The sequence below is a fragment of the Psammomys obesus genome, unplaced genomic scaffold (assembly GCF_907164565.1).
Source record: "Psammomys obesus unplaced genomic scaffold, mPsaObe1.curated_primary_1811, whole genome shotgun sequence".
Lineage (NCBI taxonomy): Eukaryota > Metazoa > Chordata > Mammalia > Rodentia > Muridae > Psammomys > Psammomys obesus.
Window position 1 is genome coordinate 538,456 of NW_026585698.1, and position 22,029 is coordinate 560,484.

Genomic DNA, 22,029 nt, shown 5'->3' on the forward strand with positions numbered 1-22,029 from the left:
GTGTGTGGTGTGATGTGTGTATATATGTGTGTGTGCTGTGTGTGGCATGTGTGTGTATATGTGTGGTGTGTATATGTGTGTGAGGTATGTCCAGGACATGTTAACATGTGTAAAGCCTTGGTTTTAAGCTCCAGGACACACAAAAAGACTACATTTCCCAGCCTTCTCTGTAGCTGATAGAGTCACATGATTGATGTGAAGAGAAGGATGGTGCAACCTCTAGGAAGTGTCCTTACAAGCAACAGGCATTGTCCTTCCCCTTCCTCCAGAAGCCATAACAGCTGGAGCTTCAGCAGCCACCTTGGACAATGAGGTGACCTTGGGCGTGAGAACCACATGTGGTGAAGCAACCCGCCTGCCCAAAGTTGGACGTGACGGGAAATGACCTGCCCTTGCTTCAGCCACAGCTGCTTGGAGTTTTACAGCTGCTAGAGTCACACCTTCAGATTTCTGGGGGCAAGGATTCTGTGTTCTTGCATGCACCGTCGCACAGCGCAGAGAACCCTCATGCTCATCCTCCTCCCGCAGACAATGGCCTCAGGAGGAATGAGATTCAGCCTGAGTACCATATAATACAGGGCTGAGGGCCCAGCGCCCACACAGCCTCTGCATCAACACCCACGTTCTCAGCATATAAAAGCCCTCCCTCCAGGACCCCTAAAGATGGCCTGGCTCCACACTGCCTGCTCCTTCTATGAGGGAAACAGCTCTTACCAGGATGTCTGTGTCCTCAGAGTCCTTCCCCGAGGCCAGGCTGGAGCAGTTGCGGAGTTTAAATGCCCAGTACTCCTTGGCAGTGACAAAAAAGTTCCAGGGCAGTAGGCCCCCAATCCCCAGGCTGAAGAAGATGATGTAGGCACCATTAAATCTGTCCTCTGGCCTCTGCAGGCCGGGGGCTGGGTAGTCTAGTTGTTTCCCCAGCAGGGCTTCCTGGTCAGCTTTTTGAGGACTGCTTGAGGCTCTGTAGATAGCATTTGAGCTGTGGTACACATTGTCCTCAGAATCAAAGGCCACTGTTGGAGAAGAGAAAGACACAGACAGGGCAGGTGAGCAGGCATCAAGGCTGGGGACTGACTAATACTAGAAGAAACCTCTAGTCCATGCTGGGTCTACCTTGTCCCCAAAGTCTGGTTGGAGGGTTTCAGGATTAGGAAGAAAGACAAAAATCAAACTAGAATAAAGACAGGCTATCAGAACTTAGGGACCTCAGAGGTCATCTCCATTCTGCAAGGACAACAGAGGCAACGCATAAGTATGGGGCAGGAAGTGTGAGTATCACTGCAGGTGTGGACTGAAGCAAGCAGTGAAGAAGGGAAAGCCTGGGCTAATGCAGTTACTTAGGAATCACAACCCTTGATGGGCAAGGGACTATTTGTGTGAAGTAGCAGGAAACACACATACTTTTGTGCTCAATGTATTTTGGAAGACACACAGGGGTCTTCCAACAGTGGGTGTCTTTGGAAGGAGGCTGGGATAGTGAGGTAGTTTCACTACTAATTCTTATTTTTGTGCCTTTTGAATATGAACAGTGTGTGTTAGCTGTTCAATCAAGTTAGGCCAGTTAGGCTTGTGTGTACCTGTAATCCAGTAGTACTCTGGAGGTAGAGGCAGGAAGATCAGTATTCAAGGTCAGCCTCTGCTACACAGAGTGTCCAAGAGCTAACCTGGACTAAGAGAGACCCTACCTCACAAAGAAACAACTGGAGTACTTCAATACCACAGTTACATCCAGTGCCTGAGCCACAACAGCCAGGTGTTAGGAACTAACCACAGATGAGAAATCTGAGGCTCAGAAAGATCAGGCCACAACAAAAAGAAATAAAGAAATAAAATAATGAGAAAAATCAAGCCACTTGTCTAGGTCACTGTGGCATGAAATAATACAATCAAGCTGTCTGGGGCCTACTAGGGATTCCCCTTCCCCATCCCCCAGGGATAGACTGGGAATGTGATTCTGTCTGCCGGTTCCAAATCCCTGCAGATCTCCCTCTTGAAGGCATCCCGCAGCAAGAAGCTATGAGCAGAGAAGCCCCAAGGGGACTGATCCTCATCAGCTCTGCTGAATGAATACTGCAAGGCCCAGACATCACCCCAGACTACTGCGGCAGCTGTGCCACAGAATAGGCAGGCAGCAAGTCCTACAGTGTTCTGTCTGGCTGAGCAGGGCCCCCTCAATACCCTTAACTCACATGAAAACCAAAGATGACCATCTAGCCAGACAGGGCATGATGGAGGTATGCACGCACGCTTAAAATTATTATTGAAAAAAAATGTAACAGGAGCTGGATAGATGTCTCATCAGTTAAGAGCACTTGCTGTTCTTTCAAAGGACCTGAATTCAGTTCCCAGCACCCAAGGCAAGTATCGAAAATACCTGTAACTCCAGCTCTAGGGGATTCAATGCCCTCTTATAGTATCTTCGGGCACCTGAAAAAAACTTGCACATACCCACACAAAGGCACACATATATACACTTAATTTTTTTTTTTTTAAATATAAAAGATAACCATGAACCACAGAGGTCACCAGAGAACTGGCAAGGAGCTGTTCCCAGATGTTCAGGCTAGGAGGCTGGGTGCAGGGCCCAGCGTGGGTCACCCAGACCCACACAGGGCAGGAGCCCCTTCTCAGCTGCTGTGTCTATTCATCAAGGACCATTCAGCCTTGACCAAGCATCTAAAGTCGCCAGGGATCCTTTCTAACTGGGTCACGGGCGGTGCAACGGACTGAGCGAAGCCTTATTACTCTTTATAAAAGGTAGCTGTGGCTTTGGATGAATAGAGAAAGACAAAGAAAGTAGGAGAGAGCTTCCCCAGGCCAGGCTGCCCCTGCCCCTTCCTGGAGTGCTGGGTTAAGGGCCAGTCGGAGCTGGAAAGGGTGGGAGGCTGGGGACTGAGAAGATGCCTGACCAGTCCTTGTGCCTCACTGGCGCGGACCGGGGATGAAGAGCCAGCCTGACAGTAGGCTGCTGCGGCAAGTCCTCTCCGCAGAGACAGCTGTGGCACCGGATCTGGACCCGCAAAGCCTTCTGGATCCTTCGAGCTGTCCTGTCCCTAGAGCAGGACCAGAAAGCGAGGCGGAGAGGCCAGGGTCAGCCTCAGGAGGGGGAGACCCAGCCAAGCATGGGGGCCACCGCGCCCGCACTTACTGTCGATGCCGCTGCTACCTCCACCAGGTCCGGGGCTCCGGGCCACTGCGGCTGGGGCTCAGCCAGGCCGGGCTCCGCCCTTGCCCTCCCAGCCCCGCCCCCTTCTCAGCTTTCCCCGCCCCGCCCAGCGCTTCCGGGTTTGTTGACACCTCCTACCAGGCCTCCCCACAAAACACACGCCCCCGCCTGGCGCACAGCAGCAACTGCAGACGTCCATTCGCAAAGTGCATGCAGGAAGTGAGGCTGGGGCCAGTTCCTACCCCGCCTCCCTGTTATTACTTACCGCCGGAGCGCTGGGAGAGTTCTCTTCCCCAAGCCTCATTCCCTGGGGTGCTCCACCACTCTCTGATCCCGCCAATACTTCCAGAGCAGGATGCACCCCTCAAGGATGACCTTGGCCTCCCAGCCTAGGTGGTAGAGAGCTATTTGGTGGTAGTGGTAGTGCGAGCGAGGCCAACTCGTGGGCTCAGTGCAGGTGGGCGTGTGAAGGGGCAATCCAGATGCCAAACCTGCAGAAGAGAACACGGCAGAGTGAGACCTAAGGAGCAGACCTGCTTTGGTTTGCTTTGTTTTCTTTTTGAAGAAAAAAAAAAGTGGGGAACCGAAGGAAACTCACCAGAGTGACAAAAGTCTTCCGGGTGCTCTTTCCACCCAAGCCCTCACCAGCTGGGCGACCTGGAGCAAGACTCTTCCTCCACTGCCCTGCAGGGGGCGTGGACATGGAGAGGCTCACTACCACCGCACTTGAGAGGATCTGGGGTTCAGGCCCACGTCAACTACACAGTGAGCTTGATGCCACCCCAGGCTGCTTGAGAGCCTGGCAGGGCTGAGAAGGTGGGGTACATGTCTGTGGTCGCCTTACAGATCATCTGAGGAAAGGAGTTGGCTGCTGTCCTGGTCTAGACCAGAGAAAGGGTGAGCATAAGCAAGGCTGGTGTGGGCCAGTCCCACTGGAGCCTGAGTTTAGTGGGCCAAACAGGGGTCTTTTAATAAGTGTGTGTATGTGGGGGAGGGGGGACCAGAATTTTCTCTATGCTTCATGGTTCCTACTTGGCAAAGGATCCCTAACCCCAAAGACAGACAAAAAACAATAGGCCTTTAATAATGTGCAGCACAGACACATACACATGCATACTCACATACACACACGCACACTTACATGAACACTCATCTATATATATGCGCCCATGCACACACACAAATATACACGTATATACACACATCACACATGCATACTCACATACACACATGTACACACATACCCACTCATACACACACACACACACACACAATCACACATACACACACGAGTGAGGTTCAAAAAATTAGTATGTCTCAAAAATATTTATCTTCAGGCTTAAATACCATCCTCAACTGCAAGTGAAGAAGTGGGAACTGGAATGTGGCTCTGTGGTAGAGCAGAAGCTAGCATGCTCCAGACTCTGGGCATATCCTCTAGAGGGCACAGAGTGGACAAGGGCAGGTTGGCATCAGAAAAAGCCAGCAAACAAGAGGGTAGCCTGAGCAGTTCTCCTTATCTCCCTGTGTCATCTGCTGTAATAAAGCGCTGAGTAAAACCAACTTGAGGGGGGAGGGGTTAATTTCATCTCAGAGCTTCAATGAGGGGAATCAGAGCAGAAACTAAAGACAAGAAGCTGGAAGCAAGAACTAAAGCAGACACCAGGAAGAAACTGAGGCTTACAGGACTTGCTCTCAGTAGCTTGCTCAGTCTCTCTCTGTCTGTCTGTCTGTCTCTCTCTCTCTCTCTCTCTCTCTCTGTGTGTGTGTGTGTGGTTTTTCAAGACAGAGTTTCTCTGTGTAGCCTTGACTGTCCTGTAACTCTGTAAACCAGGCTGGCCTTGAACTCAGAGTTCCATCTTCCTATGACTCCTGAGTGCTGGGATTAAAGGCATATGCCACCACTGCCTTGTGCAGTCTTCTTTCTTATACAACTGAAAACCATCTGCCAGGGGTGGCCCCGCCCAGAGTGGACTGGGCTCCCCACATCAATCATTAATCAAGAAAATGCCCGGCAAGCCAATCTGACGGTGGCCATCCCTCAACAGAGCCCCTCTCTACAGATCTTTTTGGGTTTGTATCAAGTTGACAAAAACTAACCAGCCCACTGAGAATGGCGAGGGATACTCTTCCACACAGAGGCTTCTTTACAGCTGCCAAAGGGCAGCTTTTCTTACCATGTGTCTTAAGGAGAGTTACTATTGCTGTGATGAAACACCATCACCAAAGCAACCTGTAGAGGGAAAAGGGTTTATTTGGCTTGCACTTCCACATCACAGTTCATTGACAAGGAAGTCAGGACAAGAACTCAAGCAGGGCAGGAACCTGGAGGCAGGAGCTGATACAGAGGCTACAGAGGGGCACTGCTTACTGGCTTGCTCAGCCAGCTTTCTTGTAGGACCCAGCAGCCTAGGGATAGCACCACCCACAGTGGGCTGGGCCTTCCCCATCATTTACTAATTGAGAAAATACCCCACAGGCTTGCCTACAACCTAATCTTATGTAGGCATTTTCTCAATTGGGGCTCCCCTTTCTCAGATGACTGTAGCTTGTGTCAAGTTGACATAAAACTATCCAGTATGCCATGTGTCTTCAGCTTCTCAAAGTAACCCTTATTGGGAAAGGGCATTATTTGGTGTGGCTGGTTCTGGTCTGCTGTCCTAGTTTGGGATAGCCTGTCCTTGCCCCATTAGTGTCTGTGCATAGGGTAGCCATAGTTTCTGCTCTGAGGGCTTACACTCCTGGGGTGAAGCTGGGGTACCTTGGACATTGCAGCTGAGGAGTGACTATGACAGTTGCTACTGAGGCACAAGTATTGTCAGACCAAGGGATAAATTTGTAACATTCTGGCCTCTTTGTTCTTACTTGCCTGAGGAAAAGGGAAGAGGAGGAGAAAGATGAGAAGAGGAGAGCGGGGTGTCTTAGGGTTATCACTGTGACAAACCATGAAACACCATGACCAGAGCGACCTGGGGAGGAAATGGCTTGTTTGGCTTAGGCTTCCACATCACAGTTCATCAAGGAAGTCGTGACAAGAACTGAACCAGGGCAGGAACCAGGAGACAGGAGCTGATGCTGAGCCATGGAGGGGTGCTGCTAACTGGCTTGCTCCTCATGACTTGCTCAGCCTGCTTTCTTATGGAACAGAGGACCACCAGCCCACACAAATAATTAATCAATCATTAATTTTAAAAATGCCTCAGGACTGGATCTTTTGGAGGCCTTTTCTCAATCGAGACTCCCTTCTTTCAGATAACTCTAGCTTATGCCAAGTTGACATAAAACTAGCCAGCACAGAGGGGAATGCAGGAGACTGTCTTAGTTTACTTTCTATTGCTGTGATAAACACCAGGACCAAAAACAATTTGTGAAAGAATGGCTTACAGGCCCAGTCACACAGTCTGTACGAAGGAAAGCCAGGGCAGAAACTCAAGAGGCAGGAACTTCTGGAAGCAGGAGTTGCCTTCTGGTTTGCTCAGCTTGCTTTTAATACAACCCAAGACCACCTACAAGGCATGGTATTGTCCCCAGTGGACCAACCATTAATCGAGAAAATGCTCCATAGACTACAAGCCAGTCTAATGGAGGAATTTTCTCAGCTCAGGTTCCCTTTTCCCAGATGACTCTAGCTTGTTTCAAGTTAACAAAAACTAACCCATAGAGGCAGTGATGGAAAGGTTGAGTGGGCCCATGAAAAAGTATTTGGTCCCTCATCTACCAAGACTGGAGGTCTACAAGCTCTCCTTTTTCTGTTCTTGCCAGATCTCTTAATTTACTTTTCTGTTCTTGTGCTAAAACACTTTGGGCAAAAGCACCTTGAGGGAGAAAGGGCTTGTTTTAGCTCACAGGTCCTCTTACTGTCCATTCTGCAGGAAAGTCAAGGCAGCATGAGCATGAAGCAGCACATTGCATTACATCTGAAGTCAGCAGAGAGACATGCAAGTATGCAGGCTTGTGCTCAGCCTGCTTTCTCCATCTTTATACAGTTCAAGATTTCCCTGGGTAAGGAATGGTGCTGCTCATAGTGGGCACTTCAATGAGTGTGGTTAAATAATGCATCACAAACATGGCCAGAGGCCCACTTGCTAGGATTCTAATTTCTGTGCAGTTAACAATGAACAGTGATCATTACACATAGAGTCTCTGTTTTGTTTTGCTTTGTTTTTCAGCTGTATGGTCTCTTCCCACAACCGGTCAATGCAGAGAATAAGAGACAGTGGGAAGTCTGTATCACACCCTTCCCTCTGAGAAAGATCACTGAAAGAGGTGGGACTATTATAAAAGTCAGAGGTAGTGAATGACTGTGAGGACACACTGTTTGGGGGCACAACAGGGAGCTGCACATAGGAACTCACAGGGGTTATGATAGCATGCATAAGACCTGAGCAAACTTAAGCCAGACAAAATCCCAGCATGGAGGGGGTAGGCAGGCAGGAAGTTCCACCCCTATGGGAAGAGCTATTGCCATTTGATAGCTGCTAGGAGAGGAAGAGTCAGTTTTCTTTAAGAGTGTGACCCCTGGTAGGTTGATCACTCTCCAGGGCAGGCAACACACCCAGGAGAATTTATACAACACAAATCAATCTCTCTCTCTCTCTCTCTCTCTCTCTCTCTCTCTCTCTCTCTGTCACACACACACACACACACACACACACACACACACACACACACACACAAGAGCACACAGGAGCCAGAGAGTACAAGTTGGTTAGACAGGAAGTTGGAGTGAAGCTGGGGGGGGGGTGAGAATTGAGGGGGAATATGATCAAATACAGTCTATAAAATTGTTTAAAAAATTAATAAAATTATTAAAATTTTAAGTTCACAAAAGAAATTGTGTATACATTTTCAAAGCTTTCCTTGTCCTAAAAACAAAACAAAAAGGACAGGGTCTTCCCACCTGCTCCATCCGCCTTCCCTCAGGTGCAGGGAGTACCTTCTTGGGAGTAAGCCTGGCTGACTCAAGCGTGTCCATCATGGTGTACCGGTAGATGCTGCCATCTTGTGGTCATTTCCTGCCACTGCAAAGCTCCTGGTTTAGGCTCACCAATCTGATTTTCTTCAGGGTTGCAGAGGTCCCTGACAGGACACTTGCACTTCTAATATTGCTACAATAACTAGTTCTAATCCAAATCCCTCACAGTCACCTCTGCTTAATATGTGCTGGTTCATCAGCTCCCTCGAAAGTTCTGACCTTTAGGGGCATCTGGTTCTTAAGACCTCTGTCCCTGCTCCACAGGTGGGATACCCCTTTACTTTTAACCTGAGTCTGCTTAGAAACCAAGGTCTTAATAACACCATAAACACCCCTATCTCTGCTTTCCTGGTGCCCTGGGCAGCTCACTTCGACCCAGTTTAAGAGTGTCTCTGGAGAGCCACCAGCAGTTGTGTGGATCCACTAGAATCCACGACCACCAGGCCAAGCCAGGTCTTCCTAGCATCCCCCACACACCACAGCTTCTCCTTCACCTGCTTCAAGCTCCAGAACCACATCCCACTGGAACGGTCTGCCCTCTGCCCCACTTTACAGAAAAGATCAAAATGACCAACTAGGGGTGTTCATCCATTCCCAATTCTGCATTCTGCATTTGCAATGAGAAAGTTCCCCTATCACTGCCTCCTTAGTCTGGTCCTCTGCTGCTCTCCCAAGGGCCCACTCCCTTACCCCACCCCATTTTTTTTTTCCTCAAGCCTCCTGGACCCACTGACCTTTCTCTTTCTCACACTCTCCATCCCATCCCCTATGTTGCTTTCTGGTCTCTCATGCTCCAGCTTCCCATGGAATTATAATTCACATAGAGATCTGTATGTGAATGAGTGCACATGATAACAACCACACCACCCACATCCTGGCAAGCAGCCTGTGCTAAGATAAGCTGTGCCAAGATACTGGGCAAGCGGGACACGGTGGTACACACCGGTAATCCCAGCACTAGGGAGGCAGAGGCAGGTGGATCTGTGAGTTAGAGGCCAGCCTAGTCTACAAAGCAAGTCCAGGATAACCAAGGCTACACAGAGAAACCCTGTCTTGAAAAAAACCAAGCCAAACAAACAAACAAAAAGTACTGGGCAGAAGGAACTTACTGGAGGGCCTTTCTTGGCTCACAGTTTTATGGCTCACAGTCCATCATGGCAGGATAAGTGTGAGGCAGTTGGTCATACGGCATGCCTGATCAGGGGCAGAGTGAAATGAATGCTGCCTGGCCAGAGACCCCAGTTCATGAGACAGTGCTAACCATATTCTGCTGGCCTTCCTTCGCTTCGATTAGTCTCGATGAGCCTTCACAAACAGCCCACACACTTGTCTCATCTGTCAAGATGAGACTCGATATTAACCATCACAAAACTGAGCACTACCTGTACCGCAGAAGGCCTTCTCTTCTGCTCGCTAAAGCTTAAAGTGAACGCCTTCTACAAGCTGCGGTGCATAGTGCTTATCATAGCGCGGTGGCGTGTAGGCTGCACAACAGTCTCTGCCCTGTGGTTTCTGCAGCATCACCAGGGAGGTTCAAAGGCTGAGCTTCCAATTGCCTCCCTTACCTGTTTGTGTGTCTGACTGGTGGTGCTGGCTGTCCTTGGGACCTGAGCTGGAGTCCCTGACCACAGCACAAGCAGCTTCTTGCTGTGACTTCATGGGCTTTGTTGCATTATGGTGATGTCTCTGAGGGTGAGCATCTTTTTGTGACTCAGGAATTATCCAAGGTGGATTATCTGGAGGCTGACCTCTGTGACCCTCCCTTCCCCCTGGGGATCATAAGGCATGAGGGGGTGGGGAGCAGAGGTGAGGGAGGGAACAGGGTTTGAATGCTCTTGTGTATGATGAAGTGACTTCCAGGACCAGCTTCAGGGAGACAGCTCAGCTTTATTCAGGGTGAACAAAGGCCATATAGTTCTTGGGGAGTGGGTGGAGGGTTTCCAGGATAGGCCTAGATTATTGGCTAAGGCTTGATGTGCCTGCTTTATTTATATACCAGGAATTCCAGATTCTTGTCAGGCAGGTTCTTATCAGGAAAAAGGAAATTGAACCTGCATTTTGGCCATGTGATGTGTGACTTCCTTCAGGGGCTAGGGTCCTGCTTAGAGACATTCTTCAAATGACTCCACACAGAAGGAACAATCCCCCTGCTGGAAAAGGGAGTCCTCTCTTCTGTGCCAAGCTCAGGAGAGCTGTCTCGAAACGGCAGGTCTGTGACCTTAAATATCAGGGTCTTCCAACATCACCCTTGTTTTATTTTATAAGGGAGAAGTATCATCATAGTTTTCCAGAGCCTGAGGCAAGGAGCAAGCATCAAAACAAAACATAACATAAATAGGGGGCTAGTAAGGGGTAGAAGCTAGGACAACAAGGGTTTATTGAACCAATTTAATTATTTAGTGGGTTGAAATCTCGAGAGCAGGTTACTACAAGTTTTTTTGAGGGTTTTAACGTTAGTCTTAACAACATTTGACTCATTCACACAAAAGCAACATACCATGCAAAACCATGCAAATCCCCGCCCCCCCATTTAGGCAGTTATTAGGTCTAGTGCTCTTCTGTTTTGAAACATAATCCAAGCAAGAGAGTTCATCTGTCAATGGAGGGATTCAGGGATGTTGGGGATGGTCAAGGTTGTCCCTAAAGTCTCCAGCCAGTTGGTATGTCTGGACAATGGCTGTTCCCACGGTCCCATCAGGTCCAAGGTCCAGGGAGGAGATGGGCCTGTGAAATAGCGGGGGGGGGGGTGCGGAACCCTGGCAGGGATGTTTATGCAGAGGTTATTTTTCCTTTACACCAGAAGAAGAAAATTGATTACACAAGACACGGAAGTGTTAGAAACTAAGTCCCTGGGATTAATTTCGCTTTTACAAAGGAAATACATTAGTTTGGAGATTGTTGACGACTAGGGTGTGTTATTATTAGAAATGACATGATGGCAATATACAATTTTTTTTTCTAGAATAGACAGTAACAGTTTGTGAAAAATAAACTGGCTTGAGTAAATGGTCTTATCTCTATTAATTGAAGACTAAAATAATAAAAAAAATAAAAGAGGGAAAATAGATCTCCTAATTAATTTTTGTAGTGATTTTATATTGTGATAACACATTAGATATATTGGAAAATAAAAAGGAAATGTTAAAATGTTAGTTTCATATAGTTGTTGGTGTAGTCGGTTTGACCTATGAGCAGTGGATCCAAGATGATTCTCTGAAATATAAGATAATTTTCTGTTTATAAAAGGAGATAAATTGTAGGCATGTCAGCATTGTCATTGTTTGTAATCTGTATTGAAATCTATATTGTAGAAAAATGCCGTAGACACTAAACAACATTTTTGTTATTTCTGTTATTAGGAAAAAGCAAACATTTAAACAAAAAAGAATAGTTATTTTTGTTGCTAGGAGAGCACAAACACTTAAACAAATTTTCTTTTAGTTATTCCTGTTATTAGGGAAAAAGAAACATTTAAACAAAATTCAAAGAAGCATGAAAATTCTAAGTTTTGGGTGAGTTGCATCTTAGGCTGTAGCAGCAAAACTCCGCCCATCGTTCTTGTAATTCAGGTTTTGCAGCTCTGTTTCAGCTGAGCTGCCAGGCAACAAAGATCTGCAGTCAGTCTGCCTAAAGGAATTGTGTCCACGGTCTGGCGGGCCCTTACCGCTCAGGGGCCCACCACGTGTGGCCTGGGGAGGGAAAGGCCCACCCCGCCCCCCGACACCACCCGCTCCCCAGCGTCGGTGCCCGCTGGGCAGGTTCCTCTCCATCCCGTGCGTGTGCCTTGGCAGTGCGCTGGTCCCTGGCTGAGGCAACCGTCCCTGTGGGAGGGTTGCATTTCTCTGAGTGCCCAAACCCCGGAAAGTAGACAGGGAAAGGAAGGCAGACTCGGAATGTGCGGGCGGATCCGGAAGTGGAGTCGCGTGAGCCAGAGTGGGGCGATTCCACCTCAAGCTGCGCAGAGCTGTCCTGGCAGGGCAGGACTGCGATCTTAAACAGTAGGGTCTTCTAACAGACCTCCAACTCAAGACATGGCCAAGAATGGCTTCGAACTCTAAATCCTCACGTGCTGCGATTACACGGCCAGGTCATTTTGGAAGGAATTTTCAGCAAACTGAGAAACTGTTATTAGAGATCCCAAAACACTTCAGTGCTACCACCTCTGCCAGGTCTGTGTCAGCGCTCTGTTGCCGTTTAACGCTACGGTATTTGAGGACTCGCGTGAGGCTCCTTTTCGGGTTGTCCCAGCCGCTGGTGTTTCTATGCGGTGCACTTCCCACTGGCCCTTATCCAGCCCTCCCCCGCCTGTCTCCACCGGCAAGCATTTCTGTTTCTATCAGGGCAGTCTGTTAGCCTTTAGAAGGCTAGCTTCCAGGGTCCGCAGATAACGCAGGGGGAAGTTTGCGAACCTGCGTAGGAGGTGAATGGAGAGAACAGCTCCAAAAAGCTGTCCTCTGACCTACACATGCGGTGTGTGCTCTCTCTCTCAGACACGTTGATACTATACATGTATACACATTTATTTTTTTAAGAATCTTTTAAAATATAATTTATCATTTTTAAACTTTATGTGCATTGGTGTTTTGCCTGCATGTATGTCTGTGGAATTAAAGACAATTGTGAGCTGCCATGTGGGTGCTAGGTATTGAACCCAGGTCCTCTGGAAGAGCAGTCAGTGCTCTTAACCACTGAGCCATCTCTCCAGCCCCTAAATACATTAAAAAAAAAAAAAAAAAAAAAAAAAAAAAAAAAAAAAAAAAAAAAAAACAAAAAAAAAAAAAAAAAAAAAAAAAAAAAAAAAAAAAAAAAAAAAAAACACCCTTTTCCCAGAGTCTGGAATTTCAAGTTGGTTTTCTTTTCATTTTATGAATGTTAATTCTCCACCATTTGCTTCCAATGTTGATTTCTGTTCTACAGCTCTAAGTCTCGCTACTATTTCCATTTCAGACCAGAGGATGGCGCGCCTGAGCTGCCTTTAAAAAACAACAAACAAACAAGAAACAACAACAAAAAGCAGGCCAGGGTCCCTGGGTGGCTGTCATAAACATCAGGCACGGTGGAGCTTTTGAGCAACAGAGCCTTCTTGTTCGAACTGTATCGGCCTTAGGGCGCCATCTGGTGGTTAGGTTTTTATTGTTCCTGTGGCGAGTTGGCCGGAAGTGACTTAGCCTGAGTACCCAGGGCCAGGTGTTCCAGGAGGCCGGAGAACCTCTCCTTCAGGCTGAAGTCCATACCAAGCCCTACCGCCTCTGGTCTACTGGGGCTTGGTGGCGGAGACCATAGAGATGAGCATCTGTTGCAGTTTTGCCAAGGTGGAGCCCGGCTGCTAAGAGAGAAAGACCTGCTGCCACTCATCTCCTGGACATGCTACTGCTGTTTCCCTTGTTTCCAGAGGCACGACGGCTTTAGCCTCAGTCTAGGTATCAAGTTCTGAGGCCAGCTTCTGTGACGTAGAGTTAATGGTGGGTTGGGGCTCACTCCCTGTGCCCCCAGGATATGTCCACCTGCCTGCCAGATAATAAATTCCTCTTGAATTTCCAGACCAAAGACTTTCACTCCGGAGCAGGAACGAACGTGGCTGTCTGAGGTCTTGGCTGCCCAGGTAGTGAGAGCAGGCCAAGTGGGTGCGTGTGCACACACTATGTGCCTGCTCCCTATTAGACCATGGACACCCAGAGGACCCACGGACTCCCCTTTGCTTTGGTAACTTCTCGCCTCAGACCGGCCTTGCTTGCTCTCCACACTAAAAGATGGCCCTAGAGCCAGCCACAGCTGCTGGGGAACTAGAGCTGGCAAGGCCCATAGGAGCCTCACCTTTGAGGCTTAGAAGACTCATGGCTGGAGTTACCCTGTATTAACATAAGTTTCAGACCCTTAACCGTGTGGTGGGCATTGTGATCCTCCATAACCGGACCAAGGACTTTCACTAAAAACCCCAGAGACTGAGCTAGGCGTAGTGTCACACGCCAGTAATCCCAGCACTCAGGGAGGTAAAGGCTACACAGAGAAACCCTGTCTTTTCTTTTTTAAAAGATTTATTTATTTTATGCATGAGTGCTCTAGCTGCATGAACACATGCATGCCAGCAGAGGGCATCAGATCCCAGTATAGATGGTTGTGAACCACCATGTGGTTGCTGAAAATTGAATTCAGGACCTCTGGAAAAGCAGACAGTGCTCTTAACCACTGAGCCATCTCTCCAGTCCCAAGAAGCCCTATCTTGAAAAACCAAAAAAGACTGGAGACAACACAGCTTGGGAACCAGGAAGTGCCAACCAGACCCAACTTGCAAATGGAGGCCTGAGATCCACAGGGTTACGGGAAACAGCTCAAATAGTCAGTCATGAAAATTGCAGTGTACACATCTCCACCCAGAGTTGTCCATCTGCAGGAAAACTGACACAGGTCTGTTGATCAGGTCACCAGCTGGGGGACTCCTGCAGCATGCTGTCTGTCATCTGTGTGGGAACGATGCACCCACCCTCTCAGCAGTGGTATTTGTCTGCGGTGTAAACCGCTGAGCTGTGCCTGGTCCCCAACCACAAACTCCCAATGTGCTCCTGTCATTCTTGTCCTACCTGTACAGCATCCAGCTGACCACTCAGCCTCAGTTGGGGCACATCCTACTGAGTGTGAAGGCAAATGGGTACCCATCTTACTCCATCTTCCCTCCCACCTATACTCTGTGCTTGAAGCCCTGGCTGGTGAGCAAGGCGAGATCAAGGGGACTTAACTTGCTGTGCAACTGTCAGGAAACCCATTTCCCTCTTGACCTATTTTCCCTTCTATGGGATGAGGTTGTTGAGCAGGATCAAAGGTCGGGGCTCTGCACTGCTGTGGAAATATGGGAAACACAGGACAGTCAGTCTCAACACACTAAAAGACACATGAGACCAGGACCTGGATTTTTTTATTAGACTAGGAAATATAATTTATTTCATAAAAATTAATCTCCTTACAAGAGGAATGCTAAAGGCTATTTACAGGTTGTTTACAGAATGGGTGGGGCTGGGGCTGTCCCCACAGACACAGAGCCACATTCACCCCCCTGCATCCAAGCTCCCAGCCACCTCCCCTCTGAGGGTAGGTGGAAGGGGCTGACTCAGATGCCTGGGAGCTTCAAGATGGGGACCAGAGGGCCCTGGAAGATCCAGGGATGAGGAGGGTTCCCATCCCTCAGGAGGTGTCTGCCCAGAGCTCAGAAGCCTGGGCCCCATTGAGAGAGGGCAGGAGAGGCACATAGGAGATACACTGACTGACCCTGTGACTGGGGACAGCAAACAGGCATGCCCACCTCCAGTGGCACAAGTCTGGGCAGAGGCCATGTCCACAAGTGGGGGGACAGGTGTGTGAGTCCTGGGAGGGGTGTCCTGATGTGGCCACGTTGAAAAGCACAGGTATACACGCGCGTCTGCGTGCGTACACACACACACACACACACACACACACACACACACACACACACACATGATGACATACAAATACCCTGCAGAACCGGGGGCAACACCAAGCTGGTCAGGGATGGGAAGGGGAGGCTCCATCTCACTGGAGGCAGGAGTGGGAAACCCAACCCAAACAGCCCCGGCTCAGCCCAGAGTGGGCAGACACCCTCTAGGCTGTTGCTACCAAACTGTCCAATTGAGCCCTACCCCAGGATCCAGCTGCAGCCTCTATGCCCCAGATGCTGGCACCTTCTAAAAGTCAAGCTGTAAACTGGGACCCACTCACTGAGTACTCCCATCAGGGCCCAGACAGGCAGGTTTCTGAGGATGGGCAAAGGAGAACATGCAGACCATAATCAGCTTTTCCCTACTTGATTCCCATTTGAAGCCCTGAAAAGTGTGGGAACCCAAGCGGCCTCATGGAGCATCCCAGAATAAAAAGGACACTGAAGCCTGGAGAACACAGTCATGTGCCTGAAGTCACAAAGCACAGCTACAACTTTGTTCCTGGTCGCCCCTTATGCACATGGGCTAATGGTGACCAGCAAGACTATGCCCACAAGAATGGGCATCTTTGGCAGGAAGAGCTGAGGGACACTTCCGTCTCAGTCTCAGAGGCCCACCTCAGGGGAGGCGGCAGGAAAACCAGGGCTTGCTGGGTCTGTGACCATGAAACCTGCTCCTTCTCAGAGGCCCTAACTTTTAAAGCTCAGGACATGCCCAGGCTAGTCTCAATGGCAGTTCAGGGAAGTTTTAGGGCAAGCCTGACTCTGGAATCAATACCCCTTCAATAGGACCTCTGCGCCTACAGTGAGGTCCTGGTCTCTGTCACTGCCTGTGGGCTAACGGGACAAGGATTCATCCCTTCCACCTGTGGCCCTGTGGAACATCCCAGAACAGGCTGTGGCCAAGAGCAGGTACAACTATCTACTTAAAATGGCTACCTTCAAATCTCCTGACCCCAGCAGGAGGATGAGCGGGTAAACTGAGGACTAGAGGTGCAGGGGTGTAGACTGACGAGTGCCAGCCTAGACACAAAGCCATCCCTGGAGGACCTCCTCCGTCTCAGTAAGAGTCTTACCTCTGGGCCACATCTCTAGGCCAGGAATCACCAGAGTAAGACTGACCTGAACAGTCTCCCTGGGTCACAGTTGGACTGGGCCTCATTTTGACTCTCCGAAACCCAAGGACACAGAAGGGCATCTACCCAGGGCTCTAGAGAGTGGGAGAACAGCCAGGCCCCAGCCTCTGCTTGTAATTTTAGAACTCAGTGCCATGGCTAAAACAGCACAGCCGAGGAAACTGAGGCCTTGTCAGAGCAAAGCATTCCCCTGTGCAGTCTCTTACTGATCACACCTATTCCTGCACGCACTTGTGCACACATGTGGCTATGCACTCGTCTATGGCCCAAATCACAAGCATACCTACTCCTGACCACACTCAAGAATAAAAGTCTTTTTCTTTTCTTTCTTTCCTTTTTTTTTTCTTTTTCTTTTTTTCTTAAAAAGGACCTATCCAAGTATCTGGATAATAAATCATTTGCGTTTCCTAAGAAACTGGGTTTTTCTCTTCCCTTACGTGTTTTTTTTTTTTTTTTTTTTGCGTTCTCATTGCCTGAGTCACAGACTTCTGAAGCTCCTGTTTTCTTTTCTTTTCTTTCTTTCTTTCTTTCTTTCTTTCTTTCTTTCTTTCTTTCTTTCTTTCTTTCTTTCTCTCTCTCTCTCTTTCTTTCTTTCTTTCTCTCTTTCTTTCACTTGTAGAAAGCAGTTTGTCTGATCTGAACCTATCAAAGGACCAGAGATAGGAGAGAGGTTCCTAGCTGAGGACGCTGTGAACACAGAATTAAAACCTGTGGCCCCCAAAGTCACAGGACTGAAGGTGGAGTGTTGTGGGGGAAAAGCCTCTGGCCTTCAGCTGCCCTGGAGGCCTCAGCACACCCCAGGGTGAGCCAGGGAAACAGTGGGACAGAGGATCCCGGCCTCTCGGCAGTAGAGCACAGAGATTTTCTAAGGCTGGTGGTGGTCTGAAGGTTGCGGCAGGGAGGGTGGGTGAGGGACCATTCCAGCTGTGAGCCAGGGATGGCAGAGGCTGGATACCCCCATGGAGAGGCTGCCAGGCCTTCTTGCACTGTCTTCTACTGGTCCCTGCAGGCCTGTTGGTCACAGGCACTCAACAGTCCCCATCAGTGGCCATAGCCAACAGCATCTCGCTCTTGCCCATCTCCTCCAAGGCACTGGCCAGGCTGTTGAGGTCCCCGTCATCTTGCTGCCGAGCTTCCCAGAGGTCTAAGATTACGCCTGTGGGACTAGCTTTGGTGGCGAAGTAATTCAGGTACCTATTGAGAGGAAAGAGAAATGTTGGCTTCCTTGACGTGATCACAGGCTTCCCTGCGAGTTGGGAAGACTCACAGCCTTGGGTCTGAACCCCATGTCCCCCAGTTGTAGGCTATGCAGCCCTACGCAAGTCAGTGCACTGTCTAGGGCTCATCCCATCTCCCAATCTCCTACAAGCAAGGTTTAGAGGTGGGACTCTGAGCAGGTGCCTGCATCATGAGCGTCTGCCTTCACCAACAGATAAACCCATGGAGGGGCTCAGAATCTGAATAAGGGCTGGCAAGATAGTTCTGTAGGTAAAAGTGAGTTCACATCGCTGGAGCCAACATGAAAGCCATATGCATAGCACAAATGTCTCCAATCCCAGTGTTCCTTGAGGACTCCACTTCGGGGAGATGGGAGGCAGAGACAGGAGAGTTCCTGGAAGCTCCTGGCTAGCTATCTTGGCACACAGGGCAGAAGAGCAAAGAGACCCTGTTTTAAAACAAGTGGAGGGTGAAGCATCACACCGAGGTTGTCCTCTGACCTCCGCACATGTTCCATGCAGAGCGTGCTGCATACACACACATCCTAAACACACACATGTGACATCCAAATAGACTGTTGCCAAGGGGTGGACCTAGGGAAGATGGGGCACAGTGGGAGGAGAATGGTCACTGGGGCGTGTCTCGCCCTGGCCCTTCCATTCCGCTTCTGGAGTGACTCTGCTCCATCATAGCCTCCAGCCACAATGGTCAGCTTTGCTTCTATGCACAGCATAGAAGTGGCCAAAGCCATGCGGGAGTCGAAGCCTCTGAAACTGTGGGCCTGAGCTCCATCTTTGCTCCTCTGAACTGCAGGAGGAAACTCCACAGTGAGGAAGAGTTGTCACAATGCTGGTGAGGCCCAGGCTCACTCAAAGCACCCTCATCTTGTTCATCATCATCACCAACAGATGCTGGGACCCTGAGAGACCTTCCACGCTCTTTGCTGACACTCACTTTTGTTCTGGACCCGATCCTGCTGCACAAGCCCCTCTAGGGTTGGAGCAGAGTCTGTAGCCATCTCTGTAAGCTCCTCCCATTACTAGTAACTGGATGTCTTTTTAAAAATTCTTAGTCTCTGTGTGTTCATGTGTCTGTGTGTGTGGATAGGTCAGAAGATTATCTCATGAGTCATTCTTAGGAATACCATCCACCTCATTTGAGACAGGGTTTCTTATTGGCCTGGAGTTCATTTATTTAGCTATCCTGGCTTGCTAGCAAATGCCAGGGATCGTCCTGTCTAGCTCCCCAGTGCTAGGATTATCAGTGTATGTCTGCACGCCCATTATTTTCCCATGGGTCTTGGGAGGTGGACTCAGGTCTTCAAGCTTATGAAGAAAGCAATTAACTGAGCCACCTTTATACCTGCTCAAGGCCAGTGGATAAGAATTTCTAGTAAGTGACCATTTAACAGTTACCATGCGTATCTGGCATTCAGCCCTGATGATGACCACATCTACCGAGTGTCAGGGCTGGGCCTGCCCCTGGTATAGTCAAGGAGGCATTTTCCCACACTGTGGAAGAGCAGAGCTTAGAGAGTGGTGGCAATCACTTAAAGCCCACCTGGTTCACAGGCCAGATCTCTGAGAGGGACAGTGATCTCAGACTCAGGGCATACAAACCCAGCTGTGGATTTGTCACAGACAATGGCACAAGGGAAACTGGGCTGGGAACTGGCCTTGCTCTGCTGGGATACGCATCCCACTACCCTGTCAGACCTTGAAGACAGGACAATGGAGGTGATTATGGCTTGGGATACTCACCGGTCCATGGATAGCTTCTGTGCCAACAGCCTCCAGTCATTGCCCCGTGAATTAGGAGCATCAAGGCTATTACAGATCTTCTGGCGGATGGACAGTGGTATCTTGAAAGCATAGGGTCCCAGTTGGGTGGTGACAGCATTGCTTGGAGCAGAACACAGGGCATCCAGGGAGCCAGCGGGTGTCTGGAAGGATAGTGAAATAGCTACTGTGCTAGTCTCCCTGCCTGGATAGGGGCTCAAGAACTGAGGCTGTAGCTTAATTGATAGAGTGCTTTCCTCGTACCCATGATGCCCTGGGTCCTATACTTATCAGTGTCTCCTCTGGGTTTTCTCTAGCTGCCCACTTTTGGAGGGCAAGGGTTGCTCAATGCTTCATGTCAGGTGTGATCTTGCTTGGGATTCGTCATGGGCACATGCTGACTTAGTCTTGGGATAGAATGCCCCAGGAGTCACAGCCAGGGCCTAGCCCATGAGGACAGCTTTGCTATAAGTAGAAAACAGTCTAAGAGGTCAGGTGACCTGCCTGGGGCAGAGCTGCCTCGAGACCTGTGTGGAGTGCTTTCTATGAGGCTGGTCACCTAAGGGCTCTGCACTTTATCTATGGCCCGGTTTGCATTCAGTGGTTGGGAGAATCTGGCCAGTCCTTACCAGGTTCAAAGACAGCCTTGCTTAGTGGCCATGTATAATATATTGATACTACCCTTCCTAAGACCTTCTGTTTTTTGTTTGTTTGTTTTTTGAGATGGGGTCTCATGTAACCCAAGCTATCCTCACAGTGTAGCTAAGGACAATCTTGAATTTCTTCTGATCTTCCTGCCTCCTCATCCCAAGGGCTGGAATTACAGGTGTGTAGCATCACGCCTGGCTTATTTGGTGATGGACCCAAAGGCACCCTGTGTGCTACATAAGGATTTTACCAAGTGAGCTACAGCCCCAGTCCTTGAGACTCTTACCTTCTACATGGGGACCATTACAGGACCATCATAACTCTCTCCCCATGGGCATGACAACTTGGAATGGTAATATATGTCATATGAACAGTGCTCAGGATACCTTGCTCACTCAAGGTATCCTGGTCCCTCCCTGCTGTGACTTGGGAGGTGAAGGAGAGGAGTTTTTCCAGGAGATGCTGAGGAGTGAGGTGCTTGTGTGCCCAAGCCTCAGCCTCCTGGGGCATCACTGACCCTCACCTCAGCCAGTGTGGTGTGCAGCTGGAAAATCTGGCCTTCCCCTTCCACCTGCCGCACGCAGACCTTACAGGTGAACTCAGTGGAAGCCAGGCTGTGCCTCTCCAGGGTGAAAGTGCAGTGCAGGGCTTTCTGGCCGCCGTTCCAGACATGGTAGAAGGGGATCTCCTGCAGGAGAGGTAGTCAGGGCTGCAGGTGAGACTGGGCATTCATGAGATGTGGGTAGGGACCAGCCTTAGGGAGGGCTGGGCCTCTGGGGACAATGCGAGTCTCTCTGTGAAATGTTCAGAGTAGGGAAAGCTAGCTAGCTAAGTGGTGTTGACATCTTGGTTCTGGGAGAGAGTTGAGAACCGAGCCTGTGTGGGAAGGGAAGACAGAAGTTTGAATGTGCATGTATACACAAGCTGGAACACCTTGGCCCTTAATGGTGGCATATGCTGCAAGATGGAGCAGAGGGATTTGAGTACCTTAGATGACCAGAATCAGTCTGTGGGCTTGCATTTGTTCAGATGGGACTGGCCCCAGACCAACAACTTGCATTTATAAAGGGCCTGGAGGGGAATGTGGAGGTGATGAGCATGAACATTTGTGTGTGAGGAGGTGCAAGAGGCTGAGAATGTGGTTGTCAGTGGCACAGAATTCAGGGTTGGCTGGGAACATGGAGAATGTAGAGTGGGGAGACAGGGATAGCAGAAAAGACAGACCTGGGAAGCAGGGCTTCACTACAAAGGATTGAGCTGTGTTCTCTCATCTCCCATCCCAACCCTCCCCAGTGCTCACCTGGTACTTGGCCAGTAGCTTGCTCCTCCAATGGGCATGGGGGATGTCATGGAGGGAGAGGCGCAGGTTGTGGTAACTGTCCTTAAAGAGCAAAGGCTTGGGCTCCTCCACCAAGTAGCCACCCAGAGTCCGCTCCAGCTCCAACACCTCCTGTGGGTGGGCCAGTGGAAGGGACTTGTTACCCTTGGCCTTGGGGCCCTTTATACTACAAGTCGGTGGTCTGGGGCCAGACCCATATGATCTAGTTAAGAAGGTATTTTGGATGAATGGATGGGCAGGTACACCAGTGGATGAATGAAAAATGGGTGGGAGATAGATAGATAGATAGATAGATAGATAGATAGATAGATAGATAGATAGA

The 22,029-nt window shown here is 49.4% G+C and overlaps 2 protein-coding genes and 1 long non-coding RNA gene across 4 annotated transcripts in view; 1 reads left to right on the forward strand and 2 right to left on the reverse strand.

The window, feature by feature from the left end:
* The window catches only part of Slc29a3 (solute carrier family 29 member 3), a 34,468-nt gene extending 31,255 nt beyond the window's left edge, over positions 1-3,213 (reverse strand). Inside the window, exons 1-2 of the mRNA XM_055598870.1 lie at positions 3,149-3,213; positions 715-1,013 (exon numbers count right to left, since the gene is read on the reverse strand). Coding sequence (XP_055454845.1) covers positions 715-1,013; position 3,149 — 300 coding nt within the window. The 5' untranslated portion in view covers positions 3,150-3,213. The remainder of the gene's footprint in view (positions 1-714; positions 1,014-3,148) is intronic.
* An 8,893-nt stretch (positions 3,214-12,106) lies between these two features.
* On the forward strand, positions 12,107-13,681 carry LOC129670491 (uncharacterized). The gene is made up of 2 exons (XR_008719220.1): positions 12,107-12,310; positions 13,089-13,681. It is a non-coding gene; the product is annotated as an uncharacterized LOC129670491 (long non-coding RNA).
* Positions 13,682-15,033: 1,352 nt separating this feature from the next.
* The window catches only part of Unc5b (unc-5 netrin receptor B), a 67,309-nt gene continuing 60,313 nt past the window's right edge, over positions 15,034-22,029 (reverse strand). For both annotated transcript variants that reach the window (XM_055598872.1, XM_055598871.1), the window contains 4 exons: positions 21,669-21,818; positions 20,892-21,056; positions 19,703-19,884; positions 15,034-17,918 (listed from right to left, as the gene is read on the reverse strand). In XM_055598872.1, coding sequence (XP_055454847.1) covers positions 17,753-17,918; positions 19,703-19,884; positions 20,892-21,056; positions 21,669-21,818 — 663 coding nt within the window. In that variant the 3' untranslated portion in view covers positions 15,034-17,752. The remainder of the gene's footprint in view (positions 17,919-19,702; positions 19,885-20,891; positions 21,057-21,668; positions 21,819-22,029) is intronic.